This window comes from Lynx rufus, unplaced genomic scaffold, assembly GCF_022079265.1.
Source record: "Lynx rufus isolate CCGP_SWC_20201006 ecotype Redwood Valley unplaced genomic scaffold, mLynRuf1.p SCAF_10, whole genome shotgun sequence".
NCBI classification, from domain to species: Eukaryota; Metazoa; Chordata; class Mammalia; order Carnivora; family Felidae; genus Lynx; species Lynx rufus.
Window position 1 is genome coordinate 80,700,671 of NW_025814824.1, and position 17,830 is coordinate 80,718,500.

A 17,830-nucleotide genomic window follows, 5' to 3' on the forward strand; every position below is an offset into this window, starting at 1 on the left:
GCACTTCCTGTGAGACCAGGCACCGTCGTGCTAAGGGCGTCACCCTCCAGAGGTGCTATGCTGATCCCCATTTTATCCATGAGTGGCACAGAGAGGTTAATTAACTTGTCCAAAGTCACACAGCTAGTAAGGGGCAAAGCCGGTTTTGGAACCCAGGTGGTCCCACTCTGGAGTCCATGCTCTGAGCTATCACCCTACACTGCGGCTTCTATGGACACTTACTCCCCGTGCTGACGAAGCTGGGGGTAAAACCCACGTATGTCATGGTTTTAACTTTAAGCTAAGGTTTCACTGAACTTAGCGACTCTGGCATTCTTACCAGTGTGCAATGAGAAAGAGAGAGCTTCTGTTTTGTTATGTTTTTAGTCATATAACCGCCCCCCCCCCCCCACCGCTTTGTTGAATGGCAGGATTTCAAACCACAAAACACCACACACACACATACACACACACACACACACGCACGCATGACTTACATATCTATAACCAACGTTTCTGAACTTAAATTCTCCCCTGTATCACTGCCTCATTCATTGTCGTCCTTAGTTTTAGCCCGTTGAGGATACTTGAGCAGTTCTGACCCAGCCCGCTAGCTAAGTCTTACAGCTGTGTATGAGCTGGACACGTTGTAAGCGGGTAATACTATTAAAAAACAAAAAACAAAAAACAGGGTGCCGGGGTGGCTCAGTCGGTTAAGCGACCGACTTCGGCTCAGGTCATGATCTCACGGTTTGTGGGTTCGAGCCCCGTGTCGGGCTCTGTGCTGACAGCTCAGAACCTGGAGCCTACTTCAGATTCTGTGTCTCCTTCTTTCTCCGCCCCTCCCCTGCTTTTCTCACTCTGTCTCTCTCTCTCTCTCAAAAATAAACATTAAAAAAAATTTTCTTTTCAATAAAAAAAAAAAAAAAGGAAGGGGAGAGAAGGAAAGCAGCAGCTGACCAGATGTACTTATTTAATATTCATGGTGCACGGGGGCTCGGTACCAGACTTTCACTCTCTCATTTAACCCTCACATTCACCTTATAAAGTGGATGCTATCCTCACCCGCATTTTACAAATAAAGAAAGCAGGGGGAGGCGAACAGAAGGGAGCTGCACCTTCAGCCATTTGATTTATAGAAGGGCCAGACCAGGGCACTCAAGGCCTCACCGCACGGCTCCTAAGTCGCTGTCATGCACACCAGACTGGCTGCGGAGCATGACGGGAGAAAGGAGGCCCCGTCCGACCCCTGGAGAATCGCACAGTCCCAACCGGTGGCCAGCCTGCTATGCAACAGCCCCACCGCTCAGTCCACATCTTCTAGAAAGACTGAGTCAGAAAAGCAGTACCCACTTTGGTTTGCTTGGCCGGGAAGATTCCTTCCAGCGGGGGGAAAAAAAAAAAGGTAGCGATATTAAAAATTAATGTTTACTTCAAAATTAAAATGTTCTATTGCCCAGCTGTTAATTATTAAGTCTCACTGGCAGTCCCCACATGTCATTGACCCTAAGGAGCCAGATGACAGCCTGAAAACGCAGGCAGGGGGGGCAGGGGAGGAGCGAGGCTGAGCACCAGATCAGCTGGGATGAGCCTCTGTCTCAAGGAGGCTCAGTCAGCAACATCACCCACTGCCTCCCGCAAACGAAGTGACACAGGGCAGGCCACCCACGCGTGAGAGCTAGTCCTTGCTACCATCAAGTGCCAGAAGCGTCCAAAGTCACAAAGATGGGGCTCTAGAAAGAAGGAAAGGTGCCAGGACAGACTCCGAGCTGCCCAAACGCCTTTCTTCCACGCACGACACCCAACGCGTCAGCCTGTGTGACTCCACTATAGGGCAAAGGCTTCCACGGAATAAAACGGCCTCTATCACCAAAACACACACCTACCGAGGTCACTGCTAGCTTTTGAACCTTACGTACTTATTAACGGGTACAGGATGGGCCCCAAGCGTCGGGTAGAGAAAGTGTTAAACTTCTATCAACATGAACCAGGTCAAAAAAGATGTGTTCAGGGGCGCCTGGGTGGCGCAGTCGGTTAAGCGTCCGACTTCAGCCAGGTCACGATCTCGCGGTCCGTGAGTTCGAGCCCCGCGTCGGGCTCTGGGCTGATGGCTCGGAGCCTGGAGCCTGTTTCCGATTCTGTGTCTCCCTCTCTCTCTGCCCCTCCCCTGTTCATGCTCTGTCTCTCTCTGTCCCAAAAATAAATAAACGTTGAAAAAAAAAAATTAAAAAAAAAAAAAAGATGTGTTCAGCGTGTTCTTTACTGAACTCTCGATAGGCATCGGCATGCCAGGGGATGAGCCGGCAAAGAGCCGATGGAAGGAGGGTGGGGCCGTGGAATGCAGAGAAGGAGCCGATGTGGGAAGGATTTTGGAGGAAGGATTAACAGAACACATTAATCAATTAGACTGTGGGGTGGGTGGAGGAAAAGGATGAACCAGAGAGGTATTCGGGACTCTGGCTTGAGGTGGGAAATGAGGACGAGGGTGGGGTAGAACGCGGAAACCCATTTGGCTCACGGGAGACGTGTACAGAGATGTCAGGCGGGCAGTTAGATCCAAGTCAGGGCTCAGGAAATCTTCGGACTGAAGATCGGAACGTGGAGAGTCACACGCCCCGGTGTCTACGGCCATGGAAATGGATGAGAGCACAGTGGAAGATGGTGTATAAAGAAAAGAGACGAGAATACTGGATGTCGTCTCCAGAAACTCTACTATATGACGAGGGAGAGGCCCTTATGGAGGAGACCAAGAAGGGAGAATAGAGAAGAAGGAGGGAAAGTCAGAGGATGTGTTGTCACAGAAGCTAAGAGAGCTTGATGTGGAAATGTGTGCATGATACATGGTAATGTATTGTAGGTCGTCTACATGAGAGGATACATTTATATGAATATATTTATTTGTTCATTCGTGTATCTAATCGTTCACTCATCTAAGAAATATACTTTGGTGCCCTGGGAAGGCTTAAATTTGGAGCCTCTTCAAACCAATAGTCTTTAAGTATCTGCTCACCATTTGTGTGGAGGAAAAGCTGAGCCATGCACGGGGGAGAGGGGGGAGCGACAGCTGGTGGCCACGATCGGGCTCTCCTCTTTGTCTCAGCCCTCACCCCGCCTCCCAAGTCCCGCTCCCAGAGCACAAATGCCACGGTTAAAGTGTACCAGCCTCCTGAGAAAGGAGCCTGGCGACTACCTCTTGCTCATCTAGCCCACCTTTTGGTGGAGGTCTCCCTGTCCCCCTGCCCCAAACACACACACATTAAGGGGCTCATCAAAGCGACAATGCCTCCATGTTCTTGTGTTTCCAGTAATGGTTTAGCATCCCACGGACGGCCACCCTGGTGCCTAGCTCATTGAATGACACATGGGTGGGGGGTTGTGGGGGGAGGGCAAAATTCCCATCCTTCCACACTAGTGTGACCCCCCCTCCCCCCAAACAAAAAGAGAGCTTGCCGGAACATAGTCTTTCCAGAGCTCACTCCCCTCTTACCGGAATAGTTGCTATTCTCTCCCTGTCCTCCTCCTCTATAGCTCCTCCTGCCCCCTTTCAGACTCCTCTTCCTTCACTGGCCCATTAAGTGCTGACATCAGGATGTGGTTCTAGTCCCCTGCCTGGGTGACCCCCTCACTCTGATGGCTCTTCACCCCACATCTCTACCACACATCTTCCAAGGAGCTCAAGGGCACCGCTATAGACTGACCATCTGTGCCCGCCCTCCAGAATTCCTACCTTGAAACCCAATCCCGGGTGTGATGGTATTTGGAGGTGGGGCCTTTGGGAGGTGCTTCGTTCATGGGGGTGGAGTCCTCACTAATGGGATTAGTGCCCTTATGAAAGAGGTCTCAGAGAGCTCCCCGCTCCTTCCACTGTGTGAGGACAGAGAAGATGGCTGTCTGTGACCCAGGAAGTGGGCTCTCACCAGTCACCAGAGCTGCTGGTGCTTTGATCTTGGACTTCCCAGCCTCCAGAACTCTGAGAAATACATTTCTGTTGTTTATAAGCCATCCAGTCTGTGGTGGTTTGTTATAACAGCCCGAACAGACTAAGATAGGCACTCTGTGAATTTCTGTCCCAACGCCCCACAAGTACCTGAACCCACATACATCCCTCGTAGAGCTCATCCCCTACTCTGACTCCTAGACCTGGCTGCCTTTCTCCGGTCCCTATCCTGGTCAATGGCACCACCCCCCACAAGTCTCTCAGGCTTCAAGGTCATCTGACGATCCTGGACAGCTCCCGCCTCCATACTCCCCAGACGCATTCTTCTAAGTCCGATCAACCACGCCTCCTTCCCGGTTTTGGCAAATACTACTTGCACATCTCCTGCCCCTACAAGACCAGGAACTTCTTGAACATAACCATATGGATTGATTCCTCCTATCTCCTGTGCCTCACACGACATCTAGTACAGTATTTTTGACCATGACTCCCAGTGAGAAATGCATTTTACATCGCAACAAAATGCATGCACATACACATATATACAGAAACAGTAATTCAACCAAACAGTGTTTATCCTTCCACTTCATGTGATGCCCTCTGATTTTCTACTTGGTTTCAATTTTTTTTTAAAAAGCCCATTTTGTCCCATGAAGCTAGTTTCCTGAACATATTAATGGATAGTGCCTGGTAGTTTGAAAAGTGCCAGCTGACAGATCATAGGTGTTTGATAAACATTTGTCGTATGATCGCCTAATGATGCATGCACGGCCCCATGAGAGTTTTCATCATCATTGCCATGTTTTCAGATGAGTTAGCTGAATCTCAGAGAGGATTTTCCTGCTCTGACCCTACATGCTGTCGTTTTCCACAACACCTCGTGGTCAGTGAGACCCCTTCCAGCCTCGGGATTTTGTGATTCAGCTGCCGCCTTTCGACAACTGCTGTCAGAATCACTGTGCCTCTGCTCGAGCATCTGAGTCAAAACATCCAGACTCTGGGATTCTCATCTAATCTATGGTGAACGTCTGACAGATGCTAAGACTCTGTATCCCCAATCAGGAATGTTCTCAATGGCATTGTTGCCTACACAGTCCCGCCACCTCCGACGGGGGCTAATGGATTTATTGCACGTGGCGAGACGCTTCTTTTCTTACTGTGGATTAAACCAGTCTGACAGCTGAAGTTCTTCGCTGTTTTCCTTTCTTTGTTCATCTCCCTTGTCTACGGCTTCCTCTTCTGGGTAACTGTGGGTCCTACGTACAAAGGGAAAGCAAGCAGAGTGAGACAGAGGTGGATCTATGGCGTCGAGACAGCCCGCGAATGGCTCGTGAAAACGCGCTCCAAGGCGGAGAACACGTGCAGTGAAAAAATGTCTGGAGAAAGCTTCATGATACGAAACGCTTATTCGTAAACACACACTGTTGGTGAACAGGCTCAGGTCTCCCCTTTTCTATTTTTCTCCCGAGTCAGCGCAGTTAGCAATTTAGTGACCTAGAACCTTCAGGTTATTTCGGGGGGCAAGGGAACTTGCTGGAACAGTCCTCCTGTGATCATCTTTCCCGCAGCCGAAACTTCAGCCCAAGCCCCACTCACCCCCGAATTAAACGGACAAACGTGACCATAACCCCCAAGCTTCAGTATACTCGTCCCAACCAGGGAGTAGATTCCTTGTATGACTTCAACAGGCCAAAAAGACGAGTGACCGTGAAGGTCATGACCATGAGACCATTTTGTTTTGACTCTGTAAGCGTCAGGTGGGTGGACAAACACAGAGGGTCACCCCATCCATCACCTTACCTATTGTTAAACCAGCTTGGAAACCACCAGCCCTTCTGCGTGCTGCTATCACCCACCTCTGGGTTTCTAAGAAATGAAAGAGATGACAAACATTTTTAGAAGATGAGGCAGTCCCAGACTGGGTGGAGGCAGGGTGGGGGTGGGGTGGGGTTTCCAAACTCTTCATGGCAGAAAATTACTTAAATTTCCTTCCTTCTTTCTTTCTCTTTCTTTCTTTCTTTCTTTTCTTTTTTTTCTTTCTTTCTTTTGCTCCTTATTTTTCTTTCTTTCTCCCTCTCTCTTTCTTCTTTTCTCTCTTTTGTTTGTTGGTTTCTCTCTCTCTCTCTCTCTCTTTCTTTCAGTTCAGAAAACAGAACTTCAGTTCATAAAACAGGAGTGAAGCTATTCTCTACCGGGTGATGAATGGAAGTGTTGAATCACTATATTGTACACCTGAAACAAATATAACACTGTTAACTAACTGGAATTAAAATAAACACTAAAAAAAAAGAAGAAGAAAAGAAGTCAAGCTGCTCTAGCTGAATGAGGGAAAGATACCCCAATAGCGCCTGGACCTCTCCTCCGTGGTGCAGCCCCTGGTGCTCAGCTCATGCAGGGAGCCCCGGCAGGGAGAGAGGAGGCAAGAGGAAATAACAAGTCGGGGAACACTGATACATAAGCCTGGGACATGGGTCTGCCACTAACTCGTGGTGTAACTGTGACAGACCTTTTCCTTCACTGAATCTCGGTTTTTTCCTCTGAAGAGTCAGATATGTGATAATAAGGATGGTGACAATCACAGTGATAATAAACCGAACATGGAGGTGGCTTTGAAAAATAAACGAAATAGCGTACATCAGCTTTATCAAAGTTGAAAATTGCAGTAAAAAGTTGTGATCTTAATTAAAAAAAAAAAAAAAAAAGACCAGTGTATATTTCCAAGAATGATCTCTTTTGCTAAACTAGAATTCAAGTTGCTATAAAGGTCAGCAGTGACAGCCTCAGGAAATCTGAGGGTCTCTGAAGCAGAAACTCAGGAAACTGTAATCAGAAGCCACCCTCACCACCCACATGTGGAAATTTCCAGACTCTCTCATTGTGAGAGTCTCTCCAGGGAGGGGACTTTCTGGAGAAGGGGAAAGAGGGGGAAGGCAGGGGTGCAGTGGCCTGTGGTTGGACAAATAAGACAGAGAGCCACGAACAGGCTTAATAATATTAAGAAACATGTTTTAGGGGCACCTGGGTGGCTCAGTCAGTTAAGCTCAGGTCATAGTCTCGTGGTTCGTGAGTTCGAGGCCCGCGACGGGCTCTGTGCTGACAGCTCGGAGCCTGGAGCCTGCTTCGGATCCTGTGTCTCCTTCTCTCTCTGCCCCTCCCCACCCCAAAATAAATAAACATTAAAAAAAAAAAAAGGAACCTGTTTTAAAGCTCATCTACTTTCAGGAGGTGTCTCAGATGGTTGACTATTAAAAAGGAGTGGTCACCATACACAGGGAGACAACATAAGACTTAATAAACAAAAAGGAACAGAAAGAAAAATATTTAATTACTCGTGTAGGTATTTTCATATGAGCCTGGTCACCCCCAACTACTCGTGAGAGTAAAGGTTTCATCTTTATGTTCATTTTATAGCTGAGAATTTGGCCAAGTGGGGTTGGGCAAATTGCTAAGATCCCATAGAATGTAAGCGCAAAAGCCAGGGTTTAACACCAGAGAATAAATTATATCAGAAATGAAGGCTGACAAAAGTATAAGCAGTTAAGCACAAGACTTTGCTCTGAGCTTCCTGGCAGCCAAGCCAAAGAGAGAGAAATGAAGGCTTGGGCTCTGAGTGGCTCAGTCGTTAGGCATCTGACTTCGACTCAGGTCATGATCTCACGGTTCGTGAGTTCGAGTCCCGCATGGGGTATGCTCGAGCCCTGCCCCACTTCTCCTTCAATCTCTCTCTCTTTCTCTCTCTCTCTCTTCTCCCTGCCCCTCCTGGGATTCTCTCTCTGCCCCTCACATCGTACTGTGGGATTCTCTCCCTGCCCCTCACTTATACTCTCTCTCTCTCTCCCCCCCCCCAAAAAAAAAAAAAGGCTTACATAGTTCTCACTGCCTTTGGCAATAATAATAATAAATACTAGTTCATCAGGAGACCTTAACTTCTTTCCTGGTCCTTTGTCTCAAAGGAATTTCTTGCAAGGGTCTTTATAGAACACATACTGGGCAGCATAATGAAAAATATCTATCCTGATTCTTTTCATCAGCAAGGCAGAATGTTCTCCAAATGACACCACTTAAACCCAAGATGAGAATCAAGGGCAAAATACAAGTCACAGTTCTTGTATAAAGGCCTGCCTAGGGAATGGGAGGCATGTGGTCCAGATCCCTGGGAAACCACCCTTCCCCTCTGCCCTTGACCGGAGCTCCCCTACTTGCCGTGGTGCTAAAAACGGGCTGTAGGGGGTGCCAGGGTGGACACGGGAGACATCCCATACATCTCTAGAATTCAAAGCACTTACTTTGAGTGATATATCCACAAGAAAGAGCCTTCGGGGCTGAAAGCAAATGAGAAATAAAAACATATCATGTTACTTTTAATTCCGAGAAAAGCTATTTTGCAATCATTACCATTGATGCCCCGGGCTGAGCTGAGAGCCTGGGTTTTGTCTACTCCTAGGTTTCTACTTTTCTTTGAGGTACAGCCAAAGGTATCGAGGGACTGGGTATTTTCAGTGGCAGTCCCTTCAGGGTTGTTCAGAGCAAGGGGTGGGAAAGAGGTTACTGGAGTATCTCAAATCTTCATAAAAAAAAAATAAGAAAAAGGTGACACCTCTCCATTGGCTAGAGGTGGCTTCACTGAGGGAGGGGTTCCATCTCTGAAGCTAGTGCAGGCAGTGAGTTGGTCTGTAGGGACCTACAAGGCTGGGCCAGGGAATACATGACTCCTCCGTTGAGCCATCTCTAGTCATTCAGCAGATACTTGCTGAGCATAATTACGTGCCGAGTACTGGGCACACAGCACTGGCTAACACAGACACAAGACCTATGTCCATGTGTCCTTGTGCTACACTCAAGCTAGCAGGGAAGGCACACCCTATTCAGGCAATCACACGGCTACACGACCTCAAACTCCAAGCTATTGAAAAAAAAAAAAAAAAGGCATATGTACTCCAAGCAGTTAACAGGAAGACCTGGAAGGCTTCCTGGAGGAGGTGGGAATGTTTGAGCTGAGATCTGAAGGATAAATGGAGTCCAGGTGAAGGGGATGTGGGAAGAGTGTTCCAGACAAGAGTGAAAAGATACACAAAGACGGTGAGGAAAAAAAGGAGGCATTTAAATGTGCAAGAAAGTGGCAGAGAAGTCGCCGGAAGCCAGACCTTGCCGGGGCCTACTGGGGATTCTGCCCTGGAAGGGTTTTGAGCAGGGGAGGGACAGGGTCTTGCAGGCAACTGAAGAAGGTCACCGGAGATGAGATGGCAGGGGTGAGGAGTGAATGTGGGTGACCCGTTCGGAGGTGATGGCTGTCGCCCAGGCACAAAGCAAGGCGGCCAACCAGATGGAGAGAAGGACTTGAGAGGCATTTTGGGAGGTAGACTGGCAGGACTTGTCATATGGCATCACCCCACTGCTCTGTGCAGGGAAGCTGTGCCCCAGAGCTAAGCCTTGTGCCCCCTTCTCCTCCCTGTGAATAAACGGGGGTACAGCCTGGTAGGAAGAGTTCTACACTTGAGCTCAGGCACCTGCCGTGGCTCAATTCCTGCCTGGCCCGAGTTTTCTCGACCCTGAAAAAAAAAAAGTGGCTCACAGTTGTTTCACACTCTGTAGTCTCTTATCCCCTCCTCCTGCCTTCTCCCCATGCATTTCCTTGTAGGAATAAAATGCATGCTTTGTCACCACCTATGGTTTCTCCTCTGAGCCCAAGACTCAAGGACCACGCTCGAAAATTTCTTGTTCCTATACTGATTGTGACAATATCCATCAGAGCTAACCCTTAGCCAGGTACCCTTCTAAGCAACTGACATAGATCAGCTCATCGAAACCTCGCAACAATCCAATCTTCTCATCCTACAGAGGAGGAAGCTGACGCACAGAAGTATTAAGCGATTTGCCCAAGGTCCTACTGCTGGTGAGGAGTAGAGCCAGTATTTGAACCTGGGGGATCAGACTCCAGGTCCTACAAGAAGTGGAAGGGGGAGGGGAACGGAGAGGAAGAGGGGGAGGGTCTGCTGCCACCCATTGCTCAGATGGCCATCCTGGCACTCAGGGCACTAGCTTCTAGATTCAGCTTTGCGACCTTGTCACGTCTCTTTACTAACCTGTCCTTCGTCCCCTCCTCTCCCAGAATCCTGCCACATCTCAGTGGTCACAGCAATAACATATTCATCCTTCAGGGCTCACATGCCATCTCCTCTGTGCCTTTCTTGATACGATCCTAGCCTGGCACATAGTAGGTGCTCAAGAAACAGTTGTACCTAAGTGCAAACAGTAGATCCCCCTCCAAAGCCAAACATAATCTTAGCCTCCTTAACTCTGACAGTTCCTTTTCTCTACCCTGACAGTCTTCCTCTTCTACCGCTGGTTATTTATATGCCTATCTTCTTGCTCCGTCTAGATCATAACCCCCTGAGGGTAGGACTTGCACTTGTATCCCTAATCGGTTGATGGGCTCCATTTAGTATTTTGAAATCCTCTTTAGCTCGGTGCTGTCCACCTGTCTAAGGCTAGTGCCCTCAGCTCACCTCAGGCCATCGCATGGCCAATTCATAAGGTGCCACAGGGTCTGCTGCTTTTTACGCCTCTTGCAGACATTCAGTAGATTCCTCACGTTGAAAAATGCGTGCCCGGAGTCTGGGTGCCAAACCATGGCCGCGGAGAGCGGCCAGAACCCGCTCCAGCTACCGTGTGGAAAGTGCCCAGCACTGCAAAATCACCCTCGTTATGGGAGGTCAGTGCCAGAATGCACACTGGGGCCTTTGGCTCCCATCTTTGAATTTTGTGAACCACCCAAAATATGGAAGTACGACTCTGGCTGAGATTCCAAACACCAAGCTTAAACAATCAAGCATTCAGAGCTTGTAGGTTATCAGCACAAGGATCTCAATCAACTCAGGGCAGGGACTCGAAAGACTGTTTGTTCTTCAGTTGGATTCTTCCAACCACTAGAGCTCTTCCTTCTACTTGTCAAAACCCCCTGTCTTGTTCTGCCCTCTGGAGCAGAGGAAGAGGAGGAAGAGGAGGAGGAGGAGGAGGAGGAGAAGAAAGAGGAGGAGAAGAAGGATGAGGAGAAGGAGAAGGAGGAGGAGGAGGGAGAGGAGGAGAAGGAGGAGAAGAAGGAGGAGGGAGAGGAGAAGGAGGAGGAGAAGGAGGAGAACAAGGAGGAGGGAGAGGAGGAGAAGGAGGGGGAGAAGAAGGAGGAGGGAGAGGAGAAGGAGGAGGAGGAGAAGGAGGAGAAGAAGGAGGAGGGAGAGGAGGAGAAGGAGGGGGAGAAGAAGGAGGAGGAGAAGGAGGAGGAGGAGGAGGGAGAGGAGGAGAAGGAGGAAAAGAAGGAGGAGGGAGAGGAGAAGGAGGAGGAGGAGAAGGAGGAGAAGAAGGAGGAGGGAGAGGAGGAGAAGGAGGGGGAGAAGAAGGAGGAGGGAGAGGAGGAGGAGGAGAAGGAGGAGGGAGAGGAGGAGGAGGAGAAGAAGGAGGGAGAGGAGGAGGAGAAGGAGGGGCAGGGAGAGGAAGAGGAGGAGGAGAAGGAGGAGGGAGAGGATGGCAGCTAGCATTCACTAAGTGCTTATTAACTCCCAGGCATTGCCCTAAATGTTTTATATACAATAACTTACTGACTCCTCCCAATGAGGTACCTATGAAGCAGGTACTATTATTATCCCCTCATTTTTAAAGAGAGGGAAACTGAGGAACAGAGTTGCTGAGTAACTGGCCCAGGGCCACAGAGGAGGTGAATGGTGTCACAGAACCAGTTCCAGGCAGCCCAGCTCCAGACTCCAGACAAGATATTTCCTCTGCCCTCAAGTACCCAAGGGATCCCAGGGTCCCTGCACCTGACTCTGAATTACCTTGCCTCAGGACTAAGTATGTCCAGTTTCCTCAATTCAAAAGACAGACGGGGTTTGTAGACTCCTTGAACTTGACCACACCCTAGCTTGTCTCGATTTTGTTAAAATGAGTTGTTCAGAATGAAACAGAATAACGCTCCAGAAGGGGTTAGATCTACTCTGCACTCCCGGGAGTAACAGCTCCCAGGCTCTGGAGTCTTCCTTCTGCTGATGTACTTAAAGGTATAGATCCCTTTTTTAGTAGCCAAGATGGTCCTGCAGCCTTAAGCTTTAAGAGCAGAAGGAATTTAACTGTTAATCCAGGCTGTCACCTTTAACTTCGGGGCTACTAACGGACTTCATCATGAAAATATTAGTGGTGTCAGGACAGCTCCCCCGCCCAGAGTTGTGTTGTGGACTTCTTGGGTAAAGTGCCTCCTAAGTCAAAGGGATCATGCATTTTTGTAGCTGTTTGCACAGACTACTTTCTGTCAGGAGCCTCTCCAGCTGGAATCTCTGAGACACTGGATTTTCCGAAAGCACAGAAGCACGCATATTTGGGGGGGGGGGGAATCCACTGATGCATTTGAAAACTCAGAAGTGTTTCATTCATTTTGCTTTCCAGAGTTACAACAAAACAAAACAAGACAAGACACCCAAGCATGTTAGCCAGGCACAAATGAATCACCAGCCACTCAGAGTGGATCGTATAGCGAAAGTCAACAACTTAAGTTATGCCTTTCAACTCTGAAAATATCTTAGAATTGCAAGATGTGGGGTGTATTTCTCATGGCATTCCTGTCTGAAATTTCTTAAGGTAATTTCCACAGCTCGTCATACCAATAATGAAAGTTACATTTGGGCTTAGGATGGCCTCGCTGTTTCTGCACATAACCCACCCAGAACGGCAAAGGTACAAAAGTCAAGACATTAGGAATATGTGACAGGAAGGAAGGGGATTAATTAGCCAGAAGGTACTTGTCGATCTAATGATTTTAAATATAGTCCAGGGCTCAGGGATACAGGAAGGGTGGAATCTCTTCTTCATTGTTAATCCCAGTTTTAATTTCAACCTGGTCACGTGGCTGACACGAGGAGACTCAAGTCCAAGGTGGGTGTCACACTCCACAATTACCTGTTGATATATTCCCAAAACACAACAATTACAGTCGAGACAACCAGCATTGACAGAATCACTTTTCCTTTGACATTCATTATTTTCTCCTGGGGAGACAAAAAAAAAAAAAAAAAAAAAAAAGGAGAAAGGAAAAAGCAGATTAAATAAACACAAAGTGAGGTATGGTTTTCTAAGAAAGGCTGCCACCTTCAGAGAGGAAAAGCTCATAAATATTTAGCTAGCGCGAAGGAGTGCCATTAGCTAGCTCAATGGCAAAGTAGTAATTCAATGAGTTGGCAGGGCCGCCTGGGTGGGAAGGGGGCTAAGGTCACTCTGGCGCTGAGAGGGAAGGTATTGCAACTGATCCCGGTCTGCCTAGAGGTCCCTAGGCTCTCCCATTCTCAGCCCCATCCGGCTTTTCCCCACCACACCCACAATCAATCAATCAATCAATCAATCGGTGCACAGTGGGTACTTAAATATGTCTTGATTGCTGCATGAAGTCATGGTTGGAGAGGCGCTGGGTGCCAGGTGGGGAACGACAGGTTGCAAAGTACTTTAATTTGGGTGGTGAGGGAAGACCTTGCTGGGGAGGTGACTAAAGCTTCCCAAGGGATGAAGACAGAAGGCAAAAGGACGAGAAGTGCAAGGCAAGTCCCACACTTGGGAGCAAACAGATCTAGATCGGGACTGTGCCCACCCGTCATAATGATGAGATGTCTTCACTCCCAGAGAAGGGTGGATTTGGGTGCCAGCCCTCATACACACAGAGCTGGGGGACCTTGAACATGGGGCAGGTCCTCGGGTCCTCATCCACAGCTCCAGAAAGCTCCGAGGACCAAAGGCCTTTTTATAATTTAATTGGCACCAAGATCCTAACTGATATGAGGCTATTTATAATCTTTACCCCACTTGGTGATGCTGTTTACATGTTTCTTTGCAGAAATATTGATGGATTTCATTACGTCGTGCAGCATAATACACAATTATGGGCGTTACATAATACACGATATATTATCTGCAACCCCCAGAATTCTGAATCCCAGCATACCTGGCCCCAGAGTTTCAGAAAAGGGATTGTGGATCGCTAACTGAATTGGTTCCTTCATCTCTAAAACGGGGACGGAAGTGGTGATGATTGCAAGAGGTAACATCCACAAAATGCTTCACATTGCGCCTCACACTATATACATGCGCCCCAAAATGCTAGTTCTGGTTACCGGTGTCCATAAAATGGGCTGTTGGGAGGCTCCAATGGGACAGCACGGTGCCTGGTACTCGGTTAGAGCTCAAAACGTATATGAGGAAAAGGAGTAAGAACGTGTTAAACAACGAGGTGCAAATAAATGCAGATCGGGGACTGTAACGGTTTATCCATCTGTTCGGTGCCACAGCCTGATTAAGAGCTCCTGGGAAGCAGGAGGCACCCGGAGTTTCTCTGATCGAGCCCAGGGCCCTGTTACAGTCCTGCTACAATACCTGTGTGTGCGGAGGAGGTGACAACGTTGCATCCCGAGCTTTATCAATGCCACCTGCTGAGGATCCGATGCCAACTGCTTCCCGGTGGAAGAAACACTGAACGCTAAACCGAGGAACACCCCAACTCCCGGCGTGGAGAACAATGACACGCTGGGCAGCGCCCAAATCAGACACACCTCCCAACCCCCTCTCCCAGTATGCGCATAACTTTTTAATGCCAGACACTAGCATCAGAGACAACTCTCGAAGCCCATATCTTTCTGGAGATCGCTTGAACCTGCTTATGTTTTGGTGGAGACTTACGCCTGGAGGCCAGGTGGGTGAGCCAATACCGGGTCTTTTTTTGTTGTTGTTTGTTAACTTTCTTTATTCTGAGAGAGACAGAGAGAGCGAGCGGGGGAGGGGCAGAGAGAGAGAAAGAGGGAGCATCCCAAGCTGGCTCCACGCTGTCAGCACAGAGCCTGATGCAGGGCTCGAACTCACGAACCTGTGAGATCATGACCTGAGCCGAAACCAAGAGTCGGACGCTCAACCGACTGAGTCACCCAGGCGCCACCCCCTCCACCCCACACCCAATACTGCGTGTTTTAGCAAGCCACTAGAAATGGGTGTATCCATGCTTCCTGGGATCTGGAATCCAAGTCCCCAGGGAAGGAAGGGTTGGCAGGGTGGCCAACAGAGCTTTTAAAACATTTTCATTTCTCTCTCTGGACACAAGTGAGGCATTTGGCAGTCAGCACGGTCTAAAAGTCCTTCTCTTATGTTTCTGTCTCAGAATTTTCAAAACTGTATAATTCTGAAAATTGGTGGTTGGCTATCTGACCCACCAAGCAGGAAATGTGGGATGGCTTCTACATTCCTTCGTGTAAGGGGTAGAGCACCGAACTGGGACCTGCTGAAAACTGACACCGTGTCTCACACGGGAGAGTGTAGGTCTAGGTCACCTGGGTGCCTCCTTTCCCAAGATTTAGCCAGTTCTGCCAGAATCCACCCCACCCCCCCCCCCCACCTCCCAAGCCTTCTTGTCACACTTGTGATTTTTCCCTAAGTCTGTCCTACCCCAGGCACGGGCTGCCCCAGGGCCAATCCTAGACAGCGACCCTCACAACGGCTCCCACATGAAGTGTGACCCATAAATTAATTCTTCCGTACCCACCCCATCCTGTGCCCCCCACCCCAACAACAACCACACACACACACACACACACACACACCCTTCAGAGAATCTCAGAATTACACCCCAACTGGGCTAAGTCAAGGTATTCCTTCCAAACTGAATTCCTCTCTGAAAGGAATTCTGGTGAACCATGTTTTCTCCATCTCGTGTCAGGGGAAAAGGTAAACGTCTCAGCTGAATAACAGAGCACTCAGAAGCTCTGGAAAAGCCATTATTTCGGGAGAACGGGAATTGGGCAGGGAGAAAGCAGTGCTGGAGGAAAGCAAACCTTCCCACAGGTTAACAAATCCTCCTCTCTGCCTCCGATTCCTCCCCCGGCCCAGGGAACCCAAGCCCTCCTCCCTGCGAAGCTGCTTCTGCGAGCCTAGTAGCTTCTGGAATATTGCACTGAAGTCAAGAGACTCAAAAGGATCCAGGTCAGGTAGTGACAAGTGTTGCACAAGAACACAACTCAGGTAAGGGGACAGGGGAGGGGCACAGGCACCAACTGGGTGTTCATGACCTTGGACGGAACTCGAGTTCTCCACACCCCCCTCGGGGACGCTCAGACCCGGGAGGAAACTAGACCAGCACTGAGACTCTGGAGTCAGCAGTCCTGGATGTCTGCCTTGGGTGAGTAGTCTGAGCCCCTAGTTACATATACAAAATGGAGCTTGAAACACCCTCCTCCGGGGTTCTAGAAAGGACTGAAGGAGATCGTGTATACGAAGCACATGGTGCCTGGTGGTCAGCAAATGCTCCACACCTGGCAGCCGTCAGGACGCTGATGCTTTCTAATGGGAGAGTTTCTAAAATGCGTGCTCTAGAGCAGAGCGGTGCTGTACCTGAGGGAGTCTGAGTCCTCCAGAAGAGTCAAGGGTGAGCCCACCCCCCACCACGAACTGTGACTGTCCTCAGCGCTCCCTCCCCATTGCCTGCAGCCTGGGACCCGGCTGCTCATCGCGTCTGCCCCCCCTGCCTGGTGCTCGAGGCAGGTGGGCAGGCGAGGAAGGGGAGGTTCGTAGGTGTAACGGACCTACGGGTCGGCCCCAGCCCCTCCACAAAGCCGGCTTTGTAATCCAGGATCACGAGTTTCTCTGGCCTTGGTCTCCCCGTCTGTGAAACCAGTTCTGTGGACTTAACTTTCCACGACGGGCTTTCCGTCGATGGACCCGGGATGTGGAAGAGAAATCAAGCAGAGAGCTGGAAGTCTCGGCTTACGAAGGCGGTTCACTGAGACCCACCGGGAGCTCCTGGTGCCGTGGCCCGTGTGGATTCCTTGACGTGATGACAGCATGGCGGGAGCACCTACCCGCACGTGTTGAGCGCCGAGGCTGACTTACTCAGAAGCTGATGAAGCCTGGGCATCCTGCCCCCTTGCGAGCCTGGGCCTGACCTTCTGTCGCGGGTAGGGGGTGGGTCAGGAAGGCCTCCTAGAGGCAAAGAGTGCTCCCGCTGTCTGAGGGGATCATTCCAGCCTTGGGGCCTGTCCTGGGGCTAAAGGTGGGGCCGGGGAACTGAACCCACTACCTGCCCGCCCACCTGGGTCCCAGTAACAACCTGCCCCACAGGCACCCTGTTGGGCACCCAGGAGCGCCCCCCCTTGGGTCCCAAGAGGAGGGGCTTGAACCCCATGCAGCTCTGCGCCCAGCTGAGGGGCCACCTCGCGCCCTACCCCTGCCCCATCTAGGATCAAAGAGCTGGGTTCTCTGGGTGAGAAACAGCCGAAAGATTTACAGATGCGTCACCACCAACGCTAAGTTGTGAAGCTGGAAGAGACATTTCTAAAGTCTCAGTGATAAGAAGGAAGGCTGATTCACCAGGCCAGAGGCCAGACGGATTCGTCTCCCTTTGGTCTCTATTGAAAATGATACTGCAGAATCATCCTAACACAAAGAGGCCATCCAAGACTATGCAGCCAAACGATGACAGGTGCATTAGACAGCTAAGCATTACTAATGGTTTTTATGGTGTTTTCACGTCATTTTATTATGATGTCGTTTTCCTGGGTCTTTTCCTGTTTGAAGTATTTGTCAGTTTTTGTTATTTGCTGTGGTATCTCTTCTCATATCCTAGTATTCACTTCCATGCCTAATACTGTGGGTGCAACTCTGCCTTCTGTCTCTTGAAGACGGCTCTGAAAATGGAATAAACTTCAGGCCCTTGGACGCTCCCCAGAGGAACTAGGCCAGGCCCCGGGCCAAATGTTTTCCCAGTAGTCTCTCCGCTAAGCCCCACGGTTACCCTGTGAAGTTACTCTAGTGTCATCCCCGTTTTAAAGATAGGAAAACAGAGGGGCGCCTGGGTGGCTCAGTCAGTTACGCGTCCGACTTCAGCTCAGGTCATGATCTCGTGGT

The 17,830-nt window shown here is 49.5% G+C and overlaps 1 protein-coding gene across 4 annotated transcripts in view; it reads right to left on the bottom strand.

The window, feature by feature from the left end:
- The window catches only part of GGTA1 (glycoprotein alpha-galactosyltransferase 1 (inactive)), a 57,113-nt gene that overhangs the window by 8,384 nt on the left and 30,899 nt on the right, over nucleotides 1-17,830 (bottom strand). For 2 of the 4 annotated variants that reach the window (XM_047068942.1, XM_047068925.1), the window contains exons 3-6: nucleotides 12,857-12,945; nucleotides 8,203-8,238; nucleotides 5,717-5,782; nucleotides 5,074-5,172 (exon numbers count right to left, since the gene is read on the bottom strand). In XM_047068942.1, the coding sequence (XP_046924898.1) occupies nucleotides 5,074-5,172; nucleotides 5,717-5,782; nucleotides 8,203-8,238; nucleotides 12,857-12,936 (281 nt within the window). In that variant the 5' untranslated portion in view covers nucleotides 12,937-12,945. The remainder of the gene's footprint in view (nucleotides 1-5,073; nucleotides 5,173-5,716; nucleotides 5,783-8,202; nucleotides 8,239-12,856; nucleotides 12,946-17,830) is intronic. The other 2 variants (XM_047068950.1, XM_047068933.1) reach the window with 1 other exon arrangement.